This window comes from Eumetopias jubatus, unplaced genomic scaffold (assembly GCF_037043125.1).
Source record: "Eumetopias jubatus isolate StellerSeaLion01/CBP00866 unplaced genomic scaffold, mEumJub1_p1.0 scaffold_6, whole genome shotgun sequence".
Taxonomy (NCBI): Eukaryota; Metazoa; Chordata; class Mammalia; order Carnivora; family Otariidae; genus Eumetopias; species Eumetopias jubatus.
The window spans coordinates 124,635,166-124,658,474 of NW_028274812.1; the positions used below are offsets into that span (position 1 = coordinate 124,635,166).

Consider the following 23,309-nt stretch of genomic DNA (forward strand, 5'->3'; position numbering starts at 1 on the left):
ATTGTAGACTCACATGCAATTTAAGAAACAAGCCAGAGGGGCATACGGGTGGCTCAGCTGACCCTTGGTCTCAGCTCTGGGCTTGATCTGAGGGTCGTGGAGCCTACAAAAGAGAAAGAAAAGAAAAGGAAAGGAGAGGAGAGCAAAGAAAAGAAGAAAAGAGAAAGAAAAGAGGAGGGAGGAAGGAAGGGAGAGAGAAAGAAAAGAAAAGAAAGAAAGAACAGAGACATCCCCTGTGCCCTTTATTTAGAATCCTGCAATGAGAACATCCAGCTAAACTACAGTGCAATATCACAACCCGGATATTGACATTGATACAGTCCCATACGGAACATTTCCATCACCACAAGGGTCCCTGTTGCCCCAGCTACCCCCTTCCTAAACCCTGGCAACCACTAATCTGTTCTCCATTTCTATAATTTGTCATTTCAAGAATGTCACATAAGTCATAGTGCATGGAAACTCTTGAGATTGGCTTTTTTCATTCGACATACTTTTCTGGAGAGTCTCACAGGCTGTTGGGTTTTCGATCCTTTTTCTTGCTAAGTATTACGCCATGGACCTGCATTTTTTAAAACTTGGATACGTAACCAGGGTTGGAGTAGGGAAGAAGCACAGAGCAGGACTCCCCGCCACCTGCAACCCGGGTCCAGGGCAGGGCCAGCGCCAGAGGTGTGGGGCGGGCACAGGTCAGGACAGCCCGGGCGGGGGCGGGGCGGCGCGGCACGCCGGGAGACGGGAGGGGGAGGGGGCGGGGCGGCGCGCCGGGAGACGGGAGGGGGTGGGGGGCGGGGCGGCGCGCCGGGAGATGGGAGGGGGAGGGGGCGGGGCGGCGCGCCGGGAGACGGGAGGGGGAGGGGGCGGGGCGGCGCGCCGGGAGACGGGAGGGGGAGAGGGGCGGGGCGGCGCGCCGGGAGAGGGCCGGGAAGAGAGAACCGCTGGGCTCTGGGGACCTGCGGGGCCGTGCCGAGGCAGCACCAGTGCACGCGGCCTGGCGGCACAGAGCGCAGTCGCAGCTCTCCGCCCGGCGGACAAGTGAGAGTACGGGGCCCCGGGGGGCCGGAACCTCGCGCAGACGCCTGGAGCTTCGCTTCCGAAGGCGGAGGGCTGAGTCCTTCCGCTGCTTCTCCGGGGCCTGCGCTGCCCGCAGTGTGAGTGCCTTCCCTCGTCGGGGTGCGGGGGCTTGGGGCGGGGGCACTTTCCGGGGCGCTGCTGGCCGCACCGCGGGCCATTTACCGTTTCGACCCTGGGATTGTACTTACCTCTTACCGCGTGCTAGGTCCGGATTGTACTTACCTCTTACCGCGTGCTAGGTCCGGTTATAAGTGCTTAGCGGAATCGTCTCCTTTAATGGGCCCTCTGTCTTAGGAGGTCCGTGGTGTGATTACCCTCGTGTTAAAAATGAAACAGGGCAGTCCAGGGTCAGTTTGGACAGGGGCTTCCATCATTTAGGCCTGCGGGACACCGGCCAGGGCTATGCTGGTCGCAGGGAGCCGCCTGTTTTGGCTCATGGCAGTCTGTAGCAGATCCTAGAAAAATAATCTTAAGCCTTTTGTCTTAATGAGAATATTAGCTAAAGAAGCACATGAAAAGGAATATGTATTAAACGAGACATCGGCTAGCAGTGCTATATATAGTTGGGGGGAAACAAATACCTTAGGTGCCCAGGAAGACAAACGGTCACAAATGGGCATGCGTACATAGTGAGATGTTGTTTAGCTGTTGGAATAACTGGCTCCAGGGCCTGTCTACATGGAAAGAGGTATTGGAAATGTTAACCTTAAAAATAAAAGTGACCGTTATTTAACCAGCAAAAAAGGGGGCGGTTCTTTGGGAATTGCAATCTGGGACAGGCAAGCTTAGGTAAAGCCATAGGCAAGTGCCCAGAAGAAAGGGGAGGAACGCTGGGAGAGGGGTGGTTGGGAAGCCTGTAATAACCAAAAAGTCCATTGGAGTAAAAAAGCGGGAGTTCCAAGTATACTGGCTTCTCATTGGGCTGAGTTTGACTGCCTCCCATTGGCTGGGCTGTTGCTGGGGCAGGAGGAAACCTTTCTACCTCCTGCTGGGACAGGCGGTGCAAAGTGCATTTGTCACTTCCCCTGGGGGCTGCAGTTGACCCCCCCCATAAGCGTGCAAGAGCTACTCCTGCTGGCCTCCGACTCCAAGTGACTTTTCCTTTTATTAATTTTCACAGAAATCAAATGACAACATTATAAAGTAGTTTCTGCATGCTGATTAGGATGAAATAATATGATAAAAATATCAGAGCCCGTTTGGTGTGACATACATTATTTAATAACCTGTTGACCTAAAAAAAACAAAAAAAGCTAGTTATTTTACCAGCAAAATGAGTGTATTTGGGAATAGCAGAGGAATTGCAATTTGGGACCTGCAGGCTATGGCAAACCATAGGCCAGTCTGGAGAACAAAGGAGAGGAACAGAGGAACATTATTTAAAAAAAAAAAAAGAGGAAGCTGGGAAGGGCTGCTTTGAACCAAGGTCTGTTGAGCCTGTTGGAGGAAAGCAAGAGTTCAGGGTGGTGATGGTTTCTGGTGGGCTGAGTTGTGATAGTTTCTCACTCATTTCTACCTGCTGGGGTTGTAAAATGACCTGTTCAGGAATGTGAGGTAAGCTGTGAGGGAAAGTGTGTGGGTGAGAGGTCCCCCTACAGGGTGTCCTGACTCCACTTCAAATGAGATTTCCCTTTATCAACTTCCACACACCACGTGGTTCCTTTTTCTTATTGAGCTGGGCAAGTGCCTCCTTCCTAACAAAACTTGGCTGTGCAGCAGGTTGTTAGGGAAGGTGGGGTTGGGGGGGGGACTGCTAGTAAAGAGCCTGGCTTGGAGTCTTTTCTCTGATTTTGGACAAGTCGTTCATGTCTTGGGCCTGTGTCTTACTTTGTACAAATACAATGGACGAGATGTGGAGTCACAAACTCAAATGCCTCAGGTGGCCGGGTGTGTGATGTAAATCCATAAACTGGGCCAAGCCAAACAGCAGGGAACGGTGAGGCGTGGGGATGCAAAAGAATGCATTTCTTGTCGTGGGCATTAAAACTAAAGCATTTTATCCGAACCAAAATGGAGTCTCAGGATAAGGTGTTCCCGGAGCCCGCAGTGACACTGATAACGTTTTTAAAAGGTAATCAGATCCTATCATTCTCCTGCTTAAGATGCTCCAGTGGCTCTCTGTCAGGCTTAGAATAGGGTCCTTGCATTGTCCTACAGACCCCACCCCACCTCTCTGACCACCATCCAACTCTTTTTTTTTTTTTTTTTAAACCACAAGGCCAGTCAAACAGGCTTTCTTGAACACTCCAGGCCAGTTCCTACCTCAGGCCTCGTACTTGCCATTGCCTCTGCCTGAACCTCTGATCTTTGCATGACTGGGTCTATATCATTCACATCCCTGTTCCCGAGATACTTTCCTGGACTATCAGATGTACCCCTGGCCATTTTAGTCACAAAAGTACTTTATTTTCTTATCACTATCACTATTACTTAGCGTTATTATTAGTACTTAGTCACTATCTAGAATGTTATGGTTGCCTTCTTTGCCAGCTGGTTTTGTCTGCCTAGCCCCCGGCCGAGAGTATAAAGTTCCATTCTAGCCTGTCTTGTTCACCACTGTGGCCTCCCCACCTGGCCACAGTACCTGGCCAGAGGGTGAGTCCTCCTGCGCAAGCCGGTGACCCAGCTGAATGAAGGCATACATTGGAATTGTGTCCCATTCACCGCTGTTCGTGGAGAGTCAACTCCACACGGCTTAACCACAGTTCAGAGGTCGCTCTCCCATATAAAGAAGTCTGAAGGTTGGCAATTCAGAACCATCTCACAGCTCCAGGGAAGCATCAGGAATCCAGGTTCCTTTTGTATTTGTGCTCTACCATCCTTAGTCCAGAGCTTCTACCCCCGTGGTAACAAAATGACTGACCGAGCCCTAGCTATCATTCCACAGTGCAGCTCGGAGGAAGGCCAGCGGCAAGGGCTGAAATGGTACCTCCACCCTCCTCACACCCTACCCACCCCCAGGTCAGCCCTTAAGGATATGTCCTAGGAGCCACACGTAATGACTTCTGCTTCACCTCTTTGGTCACCCCTGAGTGGAAGACTGGGAAATGGAGGGATTAGCTGCGCACACTGACACCTGAATAAATTCAGGGACTGTTCATAAAAAACAAGAGGGGATGTTGGGTAGCCAAAGAGGCAGATTCCTAACTGTTCAGTCAGTAGTCAACTCAAGCAAATGGGCAGGATTTAAACTCACATTTGAGGTATGATGGTGTTTGGAGTTCCAACCGTCTGTCTGACGAGAACTGTTTGTGCCCTCTCCAGTTTAAGTGTCCTGCCTGCCCTCAACTCACCTCTAGCCACAATTATGTAAACCTCTTTTTCTTTCTTCCCTGGGACACCCAGCCTGGGCCAGAGCCCATTCCCCTGCAGCCCACCCTCATTTCTTGGCAGTATTCTGCATACCTTAGCCCTGTACCTGGGGCTCCCGGACAGCTGGAGGTATGGAGGGCCCAGGAAGAAGCTAATTCAGGCTCTGCTCCAGATTCCAGTCATGGCCATGGATAAGCCTGATTTCTGTCTCTGTTCTTCTTGTTATCCAATAAAGATGCACTGATAGATGTTAAAGTTGTCATTTGGATACAAAGGGCATCATACAGCATCTCCACACTGACCCTGAGTCACAGGCTCTGGGCTGTTTTTTTTCTGGCAGAGGAAGCAGGTCTGTTAGAGGTACCTTGTCTCTCCCAGAGTGGAGCAAATTTCAGAGTTGGCTAGCCAGCAGTGAGGATTCAGGCTTCTCTTGTGCCTTTGAGGCCTTCTCGGGAAAACGAACATTTTTCCAGAGCCTTATTAATGTGCAGGCCACCATATGTATGTCTTGTCTGTCTTGTTCTTCTCAGCCATGCTGGGATTTGCAGACTGCAGTAGACATGGTAACTGAATTTCTTACCAACACTCCTGACCTTTGTCTCTTCAGCTGTATTGGGGGCAGAGTGAAGCACGGAAACGTGGGAGAGGGAGGAAGGACACAGATGCATGTTTCCTGCTTATCTCATTTTCTAGGACTTCTTCATTTTGGCTGCCTTCGTGGAAGGTTCTGAGTCCTCTCAAAAAAAAAAAAAAAAGTCTTGATTTGGCAACCTGCCTGATTTGTCCTCTGAGGCTTAAATCTCCAAGTGGTTCCTTGCCCCTCAAAGCTTTTTTCAGACATGTCTGCATATCCTTCCTGAGGCCTGCAGTTGGTACATTGGCCTCACCACCACATCTCCCCCCTTCCCTCAAGTGTTTGTGTTCTCTTCCAGATTGTTGGCGTTGCTGAGGAGAGTGACCACAGCTGAAAGCCTGCAGCTCGCCACGCTGAATCCTGTGCCCATGATTAACAGCAGACCCTCCCTCTGGTAGTAGTCAGAAGGGAAGAATCCATCTTCTTAGAACATGGCAGGTGACTGTTACCTATGGGGAAGATAAACTTTTCTAAATAAAAATTTTAATTAGAAATTAAATATGTTATAAAAACCCGAACAACACTGGACTGTATTAAAACTTGTTTTTAACATGAATCACTATTTGGAATTATCTTATTTTGTATTTTCTTACTTGTTTTATTGTCCATTTCAACCTCACCAGGTTATAAGTTCCTCAAAAGTGAGAGCCATGCGTATCTTGTTTTGCTCTGCCTCTAGTTTCTGGAATGATACCCAGGCTATAGTAGTGCTCCATAAATATTTATTGAGTGAATGAGCCCCAGGAGTAACTGTGGTTTAAAATTCAGCATGACTTGGGGCGCCTGGGTGGCTCAGTCTTTAAGCGTCTGCCTTCGGCTCAAGTCATGGTCCCAGGGTCCTGGGATCGAGCCCCGCGTTGGGCTCCCTGCTCAGCGGGAAGCCTGCTTCTCCCTCTCCCACTCCCCCTGCTTGTGTTCCCTCTCTTGCTATGTCTCTATCTGTCAAATAAAAAATCTTAAAAAAAGAAAAATTCAGTACGACTCGGGGCACCTGGGTGGCTCAGTCAGTTAAGCGTCTGCCTTCAGCTCAGGTCATGATCTCAGGGTCCTGGGATTAAGCCCCGCATCGGGCTCCGTGCTCAGCTGGGAGTCTGCTTCTCCCTCCCCCTCTGCTGCTCCCCCTGATTGTGTGTGCTTCTCTCTCTCTCTGTCAAGTAAATAGAATCTTTAAAAAAATAAAATTCAGGGCGCCTGGGTGGCTCAGTTGGTTAAGCGACTGCCTTCGGCTCAGGTCATGATCCTGGAGTCCCGGGATCGAGTCCCGCATTGGGCTCCATGTTCAGCAGGAAGCCTGCTTCTCCCTCTCCCACTCCCCCTGCTTGTGTTCCCTCTCTCACAAACTGTTTCTCTCTCTGTCAAATAAATAAAATATTTAAAAATAAATAAATAAATAAAATTCAGTATGACTCAATTTTTACTCTTGTCCCTGTTCTACATATACACAAACACACACCCCATGCTGCAACTTTTTTTCCTCTCAAAAATATGGCATAAAAATTGTTTCATTTCAGAATATAAAAGTCCACCTTATTTTACACAGTATGCTGTAGGGCTTCTCTGAACCTCAGCACTAATGATATCCTGGGCCAGTAATCCTTTGGTGTGGTGTGTCCTATTTGGTGCAGGATGTCTAGCAGCACTTCTGGTATCTGTCTACCAGATGCCAGCAACACCCTCTCCCTAGCTGTGACACCCCAGAGTGTCTCCAGACATTTTGAGCTGTCCCCGTGGGAGGCGACACTGCCCCCACCTGAGAACCACTGATGTAGATGTTTCATTTGTGTCCATTGGTAGATTTCCTGTGTCACCAATGAGTCTGAGAAGTTAAAATAAAAATGTTAACCCTTAAGCCATGGAATCCAACCTTTACATCCAGTTGAGTGCCCAAAACTGTTTGCTTCAAACGAACATTGGTATTTCCTCCTTAGGGGCCTAAAATGAAAAATTAAAATCAAGAGTTCAAACATTTTAGTCTTAGACATTATTACTAAGGGCGAATTTAAGCAGATGACCAAAGCTGCCTCCCAGAAGAAATCAGTACGTGATCTTCCAGAATCTTCTGAACGAGGGAAATGTTACTTCAGAAGCTGTTGGTATTAATGGCACAGCCAGGTCCTGTAAGACCTGACTCTTAGAATTTCTTTGTCATCAGCCTTGCCATGCAAAGCGGGGCTCCATCTAGGCCCTGCCAACCCCCCGGATTAGGGGTCTGATTTTCCCTATCTTGTTTACTTGTCCCATTTCAATGGGCCTGGAGGAGGCAAAGATGTATGTCCCGTACCTGATGCCTGCCAAAGTAGGGTTAGCAGGAGAGATAGTTAGGGTAGTTTTCAATTTCGATGTTCGTCAACAGGACAGAAACCTCTGATAGAGAATATCCACGATAGCTTGGGCTTTTCAAGAAATTCGTGGTGTTATTTTTGAGGAATCATTTGACCCATTTTACATCTGTGCATTAGTAAACTCAGGCAACAATGAGCTATGTTATAACTGGATTTTTAGGAACGTTCGTTACGTTAAAACTGTCACCCATGACAAAGGGTGGTATTTCTTAGCTTGAGCCTATGATGCACCTACGCATTTCGTTGTTATCTTAGTCTTCATGGAATTTTGACAAAGAGGAATTGTTCTTCAAGACACATCATTTATTTTCTGATAACAGGCAAGAAAGTGCTCATTGTCTATGCTCACCAAGAACCCAGGTCTATCAACGGCTCCTTGAAGAAAGTGGCAATGGAAGAGCTCAGCAGACAGGGCTGCACCATCACCGTGTCTGACCTGTACGCCATGGACTTCGAGCCGCGGGCCACCAGGAAAGATGTCATCGGTGAGTTGTGGGCTAAACGGTTGCGTTTTTGTTTTTTTTTTTTACTTTTTTAAAGATTTTATTTATTTACTTGAGGGAGAGACAGAGCATGAGCGGGGTGAAGGGCAGAGGGTGAAGCAGACACCCCGCTGAGCAGGGACCCCCCCCCAACGACAAGGGGCTCGATCCCAGGACCCCGGGATCAGGACCTGAGCCGAAGCCAGACACTTAACCAACTGAGCCACCCAAGTGCTCCTGGTTTTTTAACTTTCTTCTTTCTAGTTTTTTAATGGAAAAAAAGTTATGAAAAAACTCACCATTGCACATGAGACCCAGTTCTCAAGTCGAAGGAGTCCACGTGACAAGTCTTTTTCCCATCCCTGTCCCCCAGCCACCCGTGTCCCTGCCCGCAAGGTCACCAGGGTGCTCACTTGTCTCTGTGTCCCTCCAGAGACGTCCGTGCTATGGAAAGCAATTACGGGCATATTCTCCATTTTCTCTCCTTTGCTTCAAAATGGTAGCCTATTTTACATGTTTTGCACTTTGCATTTGTTTTTTACTGCCCAAAGTATTCATTGTGTGGAGGTGTCATAGTTCAAGTAGCCCCTACTGAAGGGCATTTCAGATCATTCCTGATCTTTTCCTATTACAGAGCTGCAAGGAAGAATCATGGCCACGCGTGTTTTCCTACATATGCGGGTGTGTCTAGAGGTGGAATTGCTGGTCAGAGGGAAGGTGCATTTTTGATTTTCATAGATAATATCAAATAGTAAATGGACCAGTTTACACTCGCACCAGCATGTTTGCAAGTGCTCATTTCCTCTGCATGGCCAATTTTTGATAATTGCCAGTCTGTCAGGTGAGAAACGGTCTCCCAGTATAGTTCTGATTTGCCTTTCTCTCACTTAAGTGAGCTTCACTGTCTTTGTGTTTATGTAAGAAACATTTTCTTTTTTCCAGCTGCATTAAGACATAATTGACAAAAGTTATATATATTTAAGATATATAACATGATGGGGGTTTTTAGTTTTTTCCCCTAGTATTTTTTTTTTATTAGTTTCAGAGGTAGAGTTGAGTGATTCATCAGTTGTATATAACGCCCAGTGCTCATCACATCCCATGCCCTCCTTAATGCCCATCACCCAGTTACCCCATCCCCTCACCCCAATCCCCTCTGGCAACCCTTAGTTTGTTTCCTAAGATTAAGAGTCTCTTATGGTTTGCCTCTCTCTGTTTTTATCTTATTCCATTTTTCCGTGCCTTCCTCTATATTCATCTGTTTTGTTTCTTAAATTCCACATATGAGTGAAATCATATGATAACTGTCTTCTCTGATTGACTTATTTCGCTTAGCATAATCCCCTCCAGTTCCATGCCACCTTCACTGTGATTTAAATTCCCATGTACATTTGATTCTGTTCTATACCTTGTATTCTGTTGGTTGTTTTTTTTTCTTTTCTATCTGTTACGGATTCAGTACCACATGGCTTTAAATATTTTGGCAAGTGATAGAATATCTCTGTGTTTGCTTTATTTTCTATTTTTTCTAGCTAATTTTACTTTACTTTTCTATAAAATCTTTTGAATTAACTTTCCAGATTCAAAAAGTAACCAGATGATATTTTTATTGAGATTCCATTAAATTTACAGATGAGCTTTTATTATGCTGATGCTACCCAGGAGAATGGTATGGCCTTTCATTTGCTCACGTCTTCCTTTACAAACCCTGCAACTCTTACAAGTTTTCTTCATACAGATCTTGAATAATTCTTGTGAATTGGTTTTTGTTTCTCTACGTGAAGAGGGTTAATCTCTGTTTGTGTGCCTGCGAGTGTGTGTGTGTATCCAGCCATGCCTGATTTTCTTACTGTTTGTAGTAGATTTCAGCTGATTCTCTGGGGCTTTCCTGATAGACAATCAAATCATCTGCAAATAATGATAATTTCACTTCGGCCTTTCCAGTATTTAATACCTTTAATTTCCTTCTGTTTGTAATTGTGTGTATATATATATATATATATATATATATATATATATATATATATGCCAAGGCTTTATTTTGTTAATGATAATCCCAAGGTTTAATATTTAATATTGATGGTAACAGCTGACATCCTGTATCTTCTTGTCTTTCTTCCATTTTAATAAATCAGTCAACAATTTTCACTTAAGAAACAACAGAGCAGGGACTGGGAAAACAGACTCTTATGTTAAGGAGCCACTGGTTTTTAAGTGGATGAGTCTGTTGAAGGACTGTGGATTCAGCTCTCCTTTCGGATCCTCTCCACGTGGCTGGGGGTTTGTCAGCTCCTCTCCAGACCCCGTGTGGTGGGGTGGGGTTCACACCTGCTCCCACCTCTGCTGCTACCAAGACCTCTGTGGTGTTGGCACTTGTCACTCAGCCTCTCTAAAGTCTCGGTTTCTTCTTCGGTAGACTTGGACTTAAACTTACCAGTTGCTATAAAGATAGAAGAGGTGATGTGTGATGGAACACAGCACCTGATAGGTAGGAGGTCCTCAATAAATGGTAAGCTATTATTAATACTGATTAATGCCTTTGATGAATCCTTTTGGTTGATAAGATCCCAATGGACAGTATAGATCAAAATAACTTCTCTTTCGTTTTAGTTGCCGTGGGCAGTGCTGTAAGTTCTAGCCCAATCCCCCGCCTCCCACCACCTACTGCTGCTGCCTGACTGAGCCCGTCCCCCCACACGCTTGCTCTCGAATCCCTGCTGCTACAGTGAGCTCGTCCACACCCACTTCAGAGCATTTATGTATTTCCCTGCATATGCCACATGGCTCACTACACGCAGGAAAAATTCAAGCTCCTTAAGAAGGCTTACAATACCTGGCCCATCTCTCTACTCACATCACCTGCAGCCCTCCTGGCCTTTCACCCATTGCCCTGGAGGCGCTCCTAGTAGCCCTTTCCTGGGTGGCCTGTTGTCGGACACCCAGCCTTCTCTGTGTCTTACGCCCAGAATGTCCTGTCTCTTCTCTCCAAGGCTCCAGGTGGCCTGGTGAACTCCCGATCCATCTTCAAAGCCTGGTTTACAAAGCTCATCACTAACCCAAACAAGCAGAGCCAGGCACTGCTGTACTGAGTTAGACCACAAGCGTCTTGATTTTAAGACAGGAGGCTTATCTGGCCATAACATCAGACTGAGCTACCTACCTATTGTTTTGTATGTTAATCATTTGATTATTTATCTACTCTTACTGGACTTTGAGTCCCTCCGGAGGTGAGAACAGTAGCTTCCTCTCTTTTTATTACCATGGCCTGACCCCAGGGCCCAACACCTGGTGGGGTCTCAGTGAATGGGGACTTTAGGGAGTCCAGGTAACGGGGATGCTAGTGGGATTGGCCAGGATGGGCTGTGGGTGCGCATGTGGGAGTGTGAACATTTGGCCTGTTCTTCTCCAGGTGCTCTCTCTAATCCCGAGTTCTTCAACTATGGGGTGGAAGTATATGAAGCCTTTAAGAAGAGGTCTCTGGCCAGTGACATAACTGACGAACAGAAAAAGGTTCAGGAAGCTGATCTAGTGATATTTCAGGTTTGTTTTGCCTCTAATTATTATAACAAATTAGATTTATTCCATGTACAAGCTCCTTCCAAATACTGAGTCGCACACTTCTAGAAATGGTGTTAATGTTAGCACATTTGCACACTTATTTGTGTCTAGTTGGGTAAGGAGATCTGTGTAGCCAATATTCATTCAAAATTCTGACTCCCAAGCAAATAATAAGGAATTCTCCATTAGCCCAGCAGTCCAAGAAACATCTGCATCATGCCCAGGGGATTGCCTTCATTTCTTTCTGATCCCCACCCCACATAGGCAGAGGCTGCGTGAAAACCAGATTTGTCCACATGAGTGTTTATCAGGGGTTTTTGGGCTAAATGTAACTCCTGCCCTAAATATCCTAATCAGAGAGGAAAGTCTTCTTTTGATTCCTTCCTGTCACTGGTTGAGTCCCCAGCCCACCTTCTGTGCACTCATTCACAAGTTGCCCCAGGCCAGGACTCGCTGTGGAGAGAACTGGTCCAGGACCCTGCTTCTGTGGGCTCTAGCCCTAGCTAGACAGGCATGTGTACCCACAGAGGAAATCGTGAGCCTGGCAGCAAAAGAAACATGTGCTTTTGGGGAGCTGTTGGGTTGACAGAAATCCAAGTCAACTAGAAAAAAGGGATTTATTCTCAGGGCCCTGGTCCCTTGGGTCTCCTGAAGCCAAGGACAGGCTGGTTGGGCTTCAGGGACCGTGGAACCAGAGGCTTGGACCCCTCGGCCCTCTCCCTCTGATTCTCCTCTGCTGCTCCCTGCATGCCGGCTCTGTCCTATTGCTGCACACCAGGGCCTGGGGGCTCTAGATCTGGAACCTCCAAGATGGATCCGATTGGTCCCGATTGTCTCTGTTTCCAACAGGGCGTGAAGACGGGGAGAGGGTGAGAGAACAAGACCCCCACGTGTGGGGGAGGGGTGAGGATGCGACCAGTCTCCCGGTGAAACAACGGGTCCAGAAGGGAAAGTTCACGAACCCTTCATAAAATAACCCTACCCCTTTGGGCGGAGGGAATGCTTCAGTCCTCCTCTTCTGCCCCACCCAGGCTACCTCTAGACACCCCTTCCCGTTCCTTTCTTTCCCAGGCAACCTGGAGCTGCTATCTGATCAGAGTACGAGATGTTCTTCCATCCTAATTCCACGTGGCTGGATCACGGTGCCACAGAGCTCACTCGCCATGTGCTTTGTCATCCACAGAATAATAGCCACACCAGGACAGTGGGGCTGTATCAAAACTGGCCAGCAGTCTGGGTCCGTGGTCCAAGCAGAGCCATACTTGGCTCTCTCGATCTTCTCTTCCTGCCCCTTGGGGCAGGTGACCACAGGGAGCCCGGCTGTCCATTCTCCTTGCTCCTGCACTCTTGCAGCTGGAGAGCTAAAGCAAGCCAAGGCGTGTTCCTTCTGTAATGGTCTTTCTTTTTCCCTACTCCATCTCACAGCTCTTTTCCCGCTGCCTTCCCTCTTTTCCTGGTACTTTGCTCAGACGGTCTGCATTATAAGTTTATTGTTTTTCATTCAACACTAATAAGAACTTCATTCCTCACTACTACTTAGTCGTGATCACTGCTCCCCATCACTCACTGAGCATTTACTCTGTTCTAAGCACTGTATTGTCATGGAATCCTCCCCACGATGCTGTGACCTAGTAACTTGTACTAGCCCTAATGGCAGATCAGGAAGAGGGGACACAGAGAGGTTAAGTAACTTGCCAGCATCACCCAGCAGTGGGTTGTGGAGCTTAAATTTCAATGCCAAGTCCTGTGTTAGATTTATAGCAAAAGCACATGAAACATGGGCTTCCTTCTGCCTTTGGTAACATTATTATCGGTGTTCATCTCCTGTCATTGATGATGGTTCTGGATATAGTGTTAGGGCTTCTGTGGAGACCAGAGTAGACTTTAGGTAGATCTTATTGCTGGTGTGTGCAATCTGAGGATAAGGCTTTAGTTTGTGTCAGAATCTGGAGCTTCTCAGAACTTAACTGAGTCTGACTTCCAGAAGGCAGCAACTCACGCCCGGGAAAGGGGCAAAATCTTTTCCACACCCTTCCTCTCGTGCCCCTTGATTGGATCAGTCACAGGGACTGCTGCCGCTGAGCCAATGTCCAGCAGAACTTCCTAGCACCCGCCCCCCACACCTGCTCAAGGACCAGCCTAAGGGGGCCGTCCCTGGGGGACACAGAGCCACCTGTAACGGCAACCAGGACGATGGTCAGCTCTGCCCCCTCACCCCACCATCACCCTGTCCACACTGCATGTCCCTGCTCGTGCCACTCCCCGGCTATACTCGCCTGCCCAGCACCTGGGAAGAGGAAGACTGTGGGATTCCTTCTGGATCAGCAGATCTGCAACCTGAGGCAGCCCGCAGCATCTGTCCCTCCCTGGTCTTATGTCCCCAGTTCCCGCTGTACTGGTTCGGCATGCCGGCTATCCTGAAGGGTTGGATGGACAGGGTGCTGTGTCAGGGCTTTGCCTTTGACATCCCAGGATTCTACGATTCCGGTTTTCTCAAGGTACGTACCCTGGGATAAGGATCCCTGTGTACTGGTGGGGGGCAGCTCCTCGAGTCCTATTTGTAGTTTGCTTCTTTATCAGCAAATAATGATTGAGCCACCAACTGTGTGCAAAGCCCCGTGTGCTGTACTTGGTTAAGAAAAGCATTGTTTCTGAGGTCACGGGGCTTTTGTCTGGTGAGGGAGATAGATGCACCCACCACGAACTACACGAGTGGCCAAGAAGGGCAGGGAGTTGGTGTTGCGGGAGGGTTGCACTGGGCCCCCACGGTGTCCGCTCCGGCTCGGGAGAGGGCGTCTGCACTGTGACGCAGAACTGAGCCGTGGTCTCACACCACTTCACCTCGCAGCTTCACGTTCCTCCTTGAAAAACAGGATGACTTGCGTGCTGCAGGGTGAGTGTTGCACGGAACCCGGTGGGTGCGCTGTGCACAGTAGCTCTGAGTTGCTTACTAAGTTCATTCCTTACTGAAATAAATAATGTCTTAATTCTGAAAGCCTCAGAAAGTAAGTACACGTAAGGAAACCGTAGAGTCACACGGTCCGTCGTGGACGGTGAAGTAAGGCCACCATTCCGTGAGAATGGTCCTGGACCAGGGGCCGTGCACTGCCTCGGTCGCCCTCACAGCAGCCCCGGCCGTCGGCACCCGGCACCACACCCTGCTCTCTACCAGAAGTTGGGGCGCACCAGAGCCCCGTGTTCACTCAGGCCAGTCCCTTCCCTGTCCCCGCCGGCTGTGGGTGCCCCCTGGAGCCGGGCGTGCCGAAGGAGAGTGTTCTCACGTGTCCATCTCTGGAGGGACTGACCTCAGACTCTCCCTCCTGGTTGGTCTAAAGCTTGGGGCCGGAGTCACATGGATTTGTTTGCTCCTCCACAGAATAAATTGGCCCTCCTCTCGTTAACCACGGGGAGCACAGCCGAGATGTACACGAGAACCGGAGTCAGCGGAGATTTCCGGTACTTCCTGTGGCCCCTCCAGGTACCCCCGGCACCCCCCACCCCCTCCGCTACCCCTGCAGCTCCCCCGGGTGTCAAATAAGATGTGATGTAAGCCTGAAACCCAGACTATTTTGACTCCACCTGAATACAAGAAGTTAGAACGTTTTGCCCTTTCAGATGCCTTACTTAGCACTGAAAAAGTGGGCCAATAGGGAAAACACATATTTATTATAATGATAGCCTTTGAATTTGTTGCATGGAAGCTAAGCCGAACCTGGTTAGCGGACATCTGCTCCGTGGTGGCCCTGCGTGTGTGCCGAGCACCAGGGACCCCGTCCACACTGACTGGCAGCGCTTGGTGAAGGCAGCATCCCGAACCCTGGCAAGAGGTGCCCCAGAACCAGGAGTCCAGATAGTCTCACACCTCCCACAGGTGATGGGTTCTGGGAGCCAGGGGCTGTGCCCCGTCCCCAGAGCCCACACCCCTCCCCGGGTTCCCAGGACTCTGGGTCTGCTCTCTCAGGTAGACACCGTACTGCCTCTGTGCACCCCTGGGCCATCTGTGAAGGGGACAGCAGGGGGGCAAAGCATATGCAAGCAGGCTGGGGTGCCCCCGTGTGAGGCACCCCTTGCTGAGGGACCGAGCTGGGGGTCAGGGCAAAGGGAGCAGGCTCTGGGTCAGGCGGCCACATACTGGCTCCGAGCTTCCAGGAGACTCAGAAACCTAGATGCAAACCATTCTTCCAGGCTGTTATGAAGGGACATTTGTCCAGGGAGGAGATCACATATTCAGCGGTTTGTGAGCTTGCTTTAAAGATATAGACAGTGAGGGCGCCTGGGTGGCTCAGATGGTTGAGCGTCTGCTTTCGGCTCAGGTCATGATCCCAGGGTCCTGGGATCGAGTCCCGCATCGGGCTCCCTGCTCCTTGGGAGCCTGCTTCTCCCTCTGCTTCTTTCTCTCTCTCTCTCCCTCTCTTCTCTCTCTCCCTCTGTCTCTCATGAATAAATAAATAAAATCTTTAAAAAAAAAAAAAAGATATAGACAGTGACCCCTCGTAGGGCAAGCCTGGACAGAGGTATGGGTTTTAAGGGAAGGAGTGCAGAGAGGGGAGGGTGATACTTGTAGTAAGGTTGTCTTTGAAAGGATAGTGATTCAATTTAGTGATGTTCTGCGGGAGAAAGAGTGATAACTTACAGGCCCGAACTTCCCTTGCCCCAGGTCAACTAGTCTCTTAGGGGTCATGAGCCAAGCTTAAGTTCTTCTGGTTTTTTAAAAATCTTTATATATTCTTTTCAGTTTTCAGAAGTATATATTATGAAAAAAGAATGTATAAAATATAAAAATAGAAAGTCTTCTTAGTCCCCCCTTAAAAATAATTGCTTTTAATAATTTGATGTATTTCCTTATGGCCCAGACGTATTTTTATATGTATATTTTTTATTATTAGGGTTATTATGTTTGTTTTTACATAAATGGTGTACCACGAATACTGCTTCAGATTTCTTGTTATTTTTACTTGACACATCTTGAACAACCATACGTGGATATACATATACTATAGCTGGAATAATGTCACATTGTTCTAGAATAATCCATTGTATGAATCTACCATAATTTGCCTAATCAATCAAAACTGTAAGGTTTACTGTCTGAATCAGAAGTGAAGATTACAGATGAATTTCAGTTAGGATCTGAGGTTTCCAGTTACCTGAAGTTCTTCATCTCACTTGTCAAGGCCCGCATCTTAAGGTTATAGGGCAGTTCAGTTGTCTTCGGTGACCTAGTAGCAGTGAAGTTGTTCTTTTATTTTTTGAAGGCTCATTTCAGGCCATTTCCCCCCTTTAGTTGTTTACCTGAATGACAGAAAGGATGCAGCTTCTAATCAGCTCTCTGCTTTTTCTGTGGCTGCAGCATGGGGCACTGCACTTTTGTGGATTTAAAATCCTCGCCCCTCAGATCAGTTTTGCTCCTGAGATTGCCTCAGAAGAAGAGAGGACGGCTATGGTGGCGTCCTGGGCCCAGCGGCTGAAAACCATCTGGGAGGAAGAGCCCATCGACTGCACGCCTCCTTGGTACTTCGGGCAATAACACTTCGCGCCTTATCCACGGCACAGGCACTGCCTGCACATGCAAAGAGATGATCCCGTAATAAAAGGAAATTACAACAGAGTGAGCTGGAGGTAGTTAATGTCGGGTAGGACCGGGTGTCCTACAGCCGATCCAGCATTTCAGCCGTCCGCTGGTTACCCGGAATTCTGTTCCAACGAGGCCATTATTCACCCGGGCTTGCTTTTCTCTTCTGATGTCTTTCCATCTCCCTGTGTTCAACCTTTGTGGGTATCTTGTTCTCAAACAGTTCTCCTGGTGTGGCATAGTTTTTTCCTTTTGTTTTATTTCATAACTCAACTTGGGAATTTCTGTTTTTTCATAGGAAGGTTGAATATTTGATAGCCAGTGTTGGAGTGCTGTGTTTGGACTTCTTTCTTCCATCTCTCTCTCTTTTTTTTTTTGTACGTGCATGCATGATGGCTTTGAAGTTAATCCATTTGTAAAGTCGCTGCATGGAGGTTACCGTGAAAGTCTCCCAGCGTCACTCTGATGCGTTCACATGACACTACCAGTAATTACCCTGAGTGGAGGCACCTGTAGCAGGAGGGGTCTCCCTGAAATCAGGTTTAAGAGATTAAATCTCCTCCTCCTCCTCAATCATCACTTCCGAGGATGGAGCCACTGCCTGCGCACAGGGACCATCCTTCCTTAACGTCCCCAGTGCCACCCACAGTCCCCTTGTTGGACTGGCCACACAGCTTGTACCTGGACTCTGCTCATCACACTCCTTCGAGCTGGCACCCTCATCCTTGAGCAGCCTGTCCCCTGCTCCGCCACCGCCTCCCTCTTCCTCAGCATCTCCAAACCCTTTTCCATCTGCCTTTTCTTCCTCCTGTTTTCCACCTGGTGCATAATCACACACTTTCCTGTGTGCATCTCCTTCCTCCTCATCTGAATCCCCACGGCCTTCCCCACCAGACACTCCCTCAGAGCCACCATCCGCAGATGCTCAGCTTTCAGGACTGTTCCTTCCTCTTTTTTTTCAACACCATTTTCCTCTAGTTATTTTTTTGGAGCCCTCTTCAAAATCCTTTTCAGAGCAATCTTCCAATTCTCTTTCCAAGACGTCTTCCTTTTCAGATTTTCAGGGTCACCTTCAGACTTTTTTCAAATTCTTCAGTCTTTTTTGAGGTATTCTTTCGAGACCATGATTGGAACTGCCTTCTTCAGATTCTTTTGGGACTGCGTTCTTTAGCATTTTTTTCAGAAGCATCTTCAAAATCTCCCCATCTTCTCATTTTTCGAATATCTTTCCATGTCTGGATTCTTTACATGCCATGTTAGTTGTGGCTTCTTGAGCATTCATCCTAGATGTGCTCGGGTGCTCTGGAAATGCCTTACTTTAGAAAGCCTTGCCTTTTGGAGCAAAGATGGAAGTTGAACACAGAATGCCTCCTTGGCCTCAGGACACTGAAGAAAGACTTCCCTTCTCTCAGCCGTTCCTCCCTCCCTCTTGGGGTCTTCTCAGCCTGGCCATCCTTAGTCCCACCCCATGTTTCGACAGGGATTCAGTGGCCACCAACACACCTTCCATCGAAGGTTTGAGTGCACAGATAGTTTCCTCAAGACATCTGGGTGTCTCTCTAAGAGAAGGAGCTTCCTGACTGGCCCAAGCTTTGAACAGTCTCCAAAGTCTTCTCCTACCTTGATCAGCACCAGCTCAAAATCCATGGGATGAAACATTTTGGTAATGAGCACTCCCCCTTGGGGCATTCCACAAGCATTCCAACAGTCCAACTGCTTTTATTACAGAGCCAGCCCCTACCTGTAGTGCCCCCTCTTCGAAGACCCTTCCGTTGAAACTGAGCTACCTCACTATGCGATTTCTAGCTTCTAATTTCATCTTCATCCAAAAGCATTATTGCACAATCCAGAGTCCCTCTTCAAATAACTGCAAAGCCCATCTGCTTTAAGATTCCCTTGGTTTATCTTTGTAAAACTTGACCATAAATTCTGTCTGGGGATCTCATAATCATGCAAAATTAGAAGCTGTATAAAGGCCTCCGCTATGATGTCAGTAGGCAAACCAGTTGCATTTACATTTGTAGTTCTGTCTTCAACGTGAAGCCTTCCTTTTATCTCTTCTTTTCAAGATCAGTGGGTTTGAGGCTCTTTTCTGCAGAGTTTCTTAGCATTGCCGGCACCTCTCGTATGTTGGCCACAGACCAGATGTGCCGGTGCTGAGAAGCTGTACGTGGCCCGATGCGCGGTGATCTCACACCTGCCGCCTTGCCCAGGTGCCAGCCGGCTGCTGCCCGGAAGATTGGCTTTCTCCACTGGGATTCTTGCTGTCTCTGTACAGTTCATTCACAGTTGCTCATGTGCAGATTCCTCAGCCAAGTACACTTGACCTGTGAACGACATGGGCTTGAACTGCAGTCCATTTACACGTAGATTTTTTTTTTCCATAAGTACATTGGAAAAATTTGGGGAGAGTTCCAACAATTTGCAAAAACTCCCAGGTGAACCCTGTAGCCTAGAAACGCTGAAAATTTTAAGAAAAATATATTATTGTAAGAATACAGTAAATGCATATAGAAAATATGTGTTAATGGACTTTATATGTTATCAGTAAGGCTTCCGGTCAACAGTAGGCCATTAGTAGTTAAACTTTGTGGGGTCAGGAGTTACACACAGACTTTCTGGGGGTGTGGCTGGTACCCCCAGCCTTGCATTATTCAGCTATACTTGCTGCCTGAGTTTCCCCGCCTAGCCCGGAGCAGGCTCCAGGCGAGCAAGAAGGGGCTGGCTCGCTCTGCCCCGCCTCAACGCTGCCTGTCAAGGTTCAAGGTCTGGTATGTTTTTTGTTATTTTAGCTGTGCCCGGCTTTCTTTTTTGGCACTATTTCCCCATCAGACTCTGCCTCTGGAATCTCTCAAAGTTGCTGATCCTTGGATAATTCTACTTGACTGTCTTCTGGCACTTCTCATTCAATATGTCGTCACTGAGTTTGTCCGCCTACCCACACCCCCCTTACCACCCCTTATCTCAATAAGTGGCAGGAACATTCCTCTGATGTCGGGCCCCAAACCTGGGCCTCACCTGGACTACCCACAATCAAGCTTCATGTCTTGCTGACTCCACCTTCTACCTACGATTCATTTGCCCATTATTTCCATCCACAGTTCTAACATGCTCATCCAGGATACCACCTTTTCTGGCCTGGATTATTGCAACAACCACCTGGATAATTTTCCCTTATGCATATCTGTCCCTTCCAACCCATTTTCTACAGAATGCTCACACACACAGAGCTTATGCCATTCTTGAGGCCTAGTCATCCTTCAGGGGCTTCTCATGGCTCTTAGGAAATGTCCAGAGTCCTTGAGCTGGTCTGTAAGGTACAGCATGTGATTCTGTCTCCTAATTACAGGCTTTCTGGCTACTCTGTCTACATCCCAGCCATACTGGACTTCTCACTCCTCATCTTGTTGCAGGGGCTGCTCCCTGTGGCAGCAGTGCTCTCCCCATCTCATTGCCCAAGCCACCTCCCATGTCACTTAAGGAAGCCCTCCACAACCCCTCGGATGGAGTTGGATGTCCTGTCCTATGCCCTGTACTTCTGCCTTAAAAAAAAATTCTCAGTGTGCAGCACCTAGATGGTTCAGTCGGTGAAACGTCCAACTCTTGATTTCGGCTCCGGTCATGATCTCAGGGTGGTGGGATCGTGCCCCACGTTGGGCTCCATGCTGAGCGTGGAGCCTGCTTAAGATTCTCTCCCTCTCCCTTTCCCTCTGCCCGCCCCCCTCATGTGCATGCACGTGCTTGCTCACTCTCTCAAAAAAATCTCTGTGGTATTGTGTTTACTTGAGAAACACAGGAGGACATTTTCATACACATTTCAAACACTGGAGCCATCTGATTAATGTTTGTTTCCATCACTAGACTGTTGGCTCCATGAAAGCAGTCTTAGACAAGGCTGTGTCAGTGTGGGGAGCCCCTACCCCAGGAGAAATGAGGTCTGCACCCTGCCCAGGGCCCCAGGTTGGATTGCAGGCTGCAGTCTGGCTCTCAGCAAGACCAGCTTCCCCGTGGTGAGTGTGCATCCCTGTGCACACCAGGTAGAAAGAATGCATGGATACCTGACTGGACCACATCGCTCACTCCCCGGTTTCTCTTCTCCTGTGCTTGCTGAAACTGGCCCCTGGCTCTTGATGGGGGTTGTAGTCTGGGGACGACTGGCAGCCCCAGGAGAAATGCCCCGGAGAGCTGTCATCTTTGTTTTCACTGATGCCTCTGGGATGCATTCAGGCATCATGAACTTGGCTCCTGCTCCCTCATGCCCAGTGGGCTGCTGCTGCCACAAGCGTGCCGGGTGGACAGGGAGCAGTGCCAGGCTTTAGAACCTCATCCTGCAGTCTGCGTGGGGTTGCTGGACTTCAGGATCCCTCAAGGCAGGAAGCAGATGCCACACTGCAGGGTCTCTGAAGTCACCAACTCTAAACGTCAGAGGGTGGATTCTCTAGCCAGGGGATGCTGCCTCTTCCCACAAGGGGGTTAGAGGACCGGAAGTTCAAGGGGAAGACTCCTCGCTGTCTTTCCAGGTTCTCGAAGCCCAACTTCCCTGGGAAAACTTGGCCTCCATATGCCAAGGATGTTAATTCTGCCTTCCAACCAAAATTGTTAGCACTTCAAGGGCCAGGACCTTATTATATAGCTCATTAGCTCCCATAACACTGGGTTCCCTTGGACATTGCTGAGTTTTAAAACCTCATTGCTGAAAGACTTAAAAACACACTCAGCATCAGCAGGGCAGCGGGAATTGCTAATGAAAGAAAAAACAGGAAATGACACATCTAAGTCACATCTAAGGTAAGACAACATTTTTCTTAGGAGCGTGGGGCCTGATTTGGATTCGGGAAGGTAGTTCTCTTTGGTCATGCAGAGGTAGGTCCCACACCCAGTTTGGGTGGAGGAAAGAAACATAACGTTGCTCCATGTAAGAAAAGTGTCAGGGTATTCGGAGTAGTTCTGGCAGCTGGAGAGCATGGGAGAGGGCACTAGGCACAGGTCTCAAGAGGGGAACCTGAAGCCCCAGAAAAGGCAGCAAAATGGGGATGGAGGGGAGAAACGGCGCATGCGCGAGCAGCTGGCCGGTGGGAAGACGGAGGAGCCTACGTGGGGCAGCGTGGCCAGTCCCAGGCTGCTCTGTGGTCATCCCCAACCCGTTTGTCTGTTTGCCCTGAAAGGAAAGTGCTTCTCCAGACAGGACTAGAGGGCTTGAGATCGCTAGGATCGCAGCACCACAAGGGCACGCTGTTGGCTCTACGCTGCTGAGAGCTCCCCGGCAGCAAATAACAGGAGCTAGAAGCACAGCGGAGCTTTGACCAGAAAATTCCACCTACAGGACTGTAGTCTAAGGAAATACACTGAGAGTGAACTTAATTATCTAAATTAAAAGTTTGCTTTTGTAGCAATGCTCTTTATAGTAATGAGTAATAGTTGCTAACATTTATGGATACTTAATATTTGCCAGGGGCTGATATAAATGCTTTACATGTATTATTAGCACCTCTAATCCTCATAACATGCCTATGAGCAAGTACTGTTGCTGTCTCCACCTCACATCTGAGGAAACGAAGGCAAAGTTAGATGAAGACACTTGCCCGAGTGTCACAGCTATAGAGAAGCAGATGTGGGATTTGAACCCAGAGCATCTGGTTCCTCTTTGGAAGCAGCCTAAGTGCCAGGGTAATGATGAAGAACGCCAGGGTCATCCACAGAGCTACTAGGATGGCAGGGGTCACAAACGGTCACCTTTGCCTGTCCCATATCTGTTTCTGTTTTTTCTGTTGGCAACACCCTGATTTTCCTTTGGGAATCATGCCCTTTCACCAAGCCATGTGGTCTCGATAGGGGTGACATCTCAGTACCCAGGAACGTGGTACTTGACTGACCTGATCGATCAGTGTTCCGTGCCCAAGACAAGCCAAGCCAGGCAATGAGATTACACTCAGGAATTCACTGATCTCCTGGGAAACAGGACACTTGTTTTGCTTCTGGACTCGGAACTGTGACCATGTAAATCGGCCAAAGGCCATGACATAGAGAGCATTGGCCTGCAGGTGAAGCCAACACTGAGGGAAGCTCATCTCCGCTGTATACAGAGACAGCTTCCTAATTATATCTTTTGAACACCTGGAACCATCTTTGCCTGAAGCTGAAGTTTCTTCAGTTCTTCAGTCATGCAAAATACATCGCCCCTTTTGCTTACATGGTTTTATAATAATTGCAATTAGTACAATCCTAAAGAATCCAACAAGCATGGTTAGTATCTTCATGAAAATATGAAATACTCCAGGGGAAAGAAAACACAAATTCGTTTTGGAATCTGATTACAATGACATAAGAACATACCT

The 23,309-nt window shown here is 48.2% G+C and overlaps 1 protein-coding gene across 2 annotated transcripts; it reads left to right on the plus strand.

The window, feature by feature from the left end:
- The first annotated feature begins 902 nt into the window (after positions 1–902).
- Positions 903–17,008, plus strand: NQO2 (N-ribosyldihydronicotinamide:quinone dehydrogenase 2). Of its 2 annotated transcripts, none has more exons than XM_028122930.2 (7): positions 903–1,151; positions 5,319–5,458; positions 7,683–7,847; positions 11,254–11,384; positions 13,463–13,900; positions 14,779–14,880; positions 16,753–17,008. In XM_028122930.2, exons 2-7 carry the CDS (start codon positions 5,452–5,454, stop codon positions 16,927–16,929), a joined length of 1,020 nt encoding a protein of 339 aa, XP_027978731.1. In that variant the 5' UTR covers positions 903–1,151; positions 5,319–5,451; the 3' UTR covers positions 16,930–17,008. The 2 variants fall into 2 exon arrangements, with proteins under 2 accessions (XP_027978731.1, XP_027978732.1); XM_028122931.2 differs by having other exon boundaries at positions 13,787–13,900.
- The last annotated feature ends 6,301 nt before the right edge of the window (positions 17,009–23,309 follow it).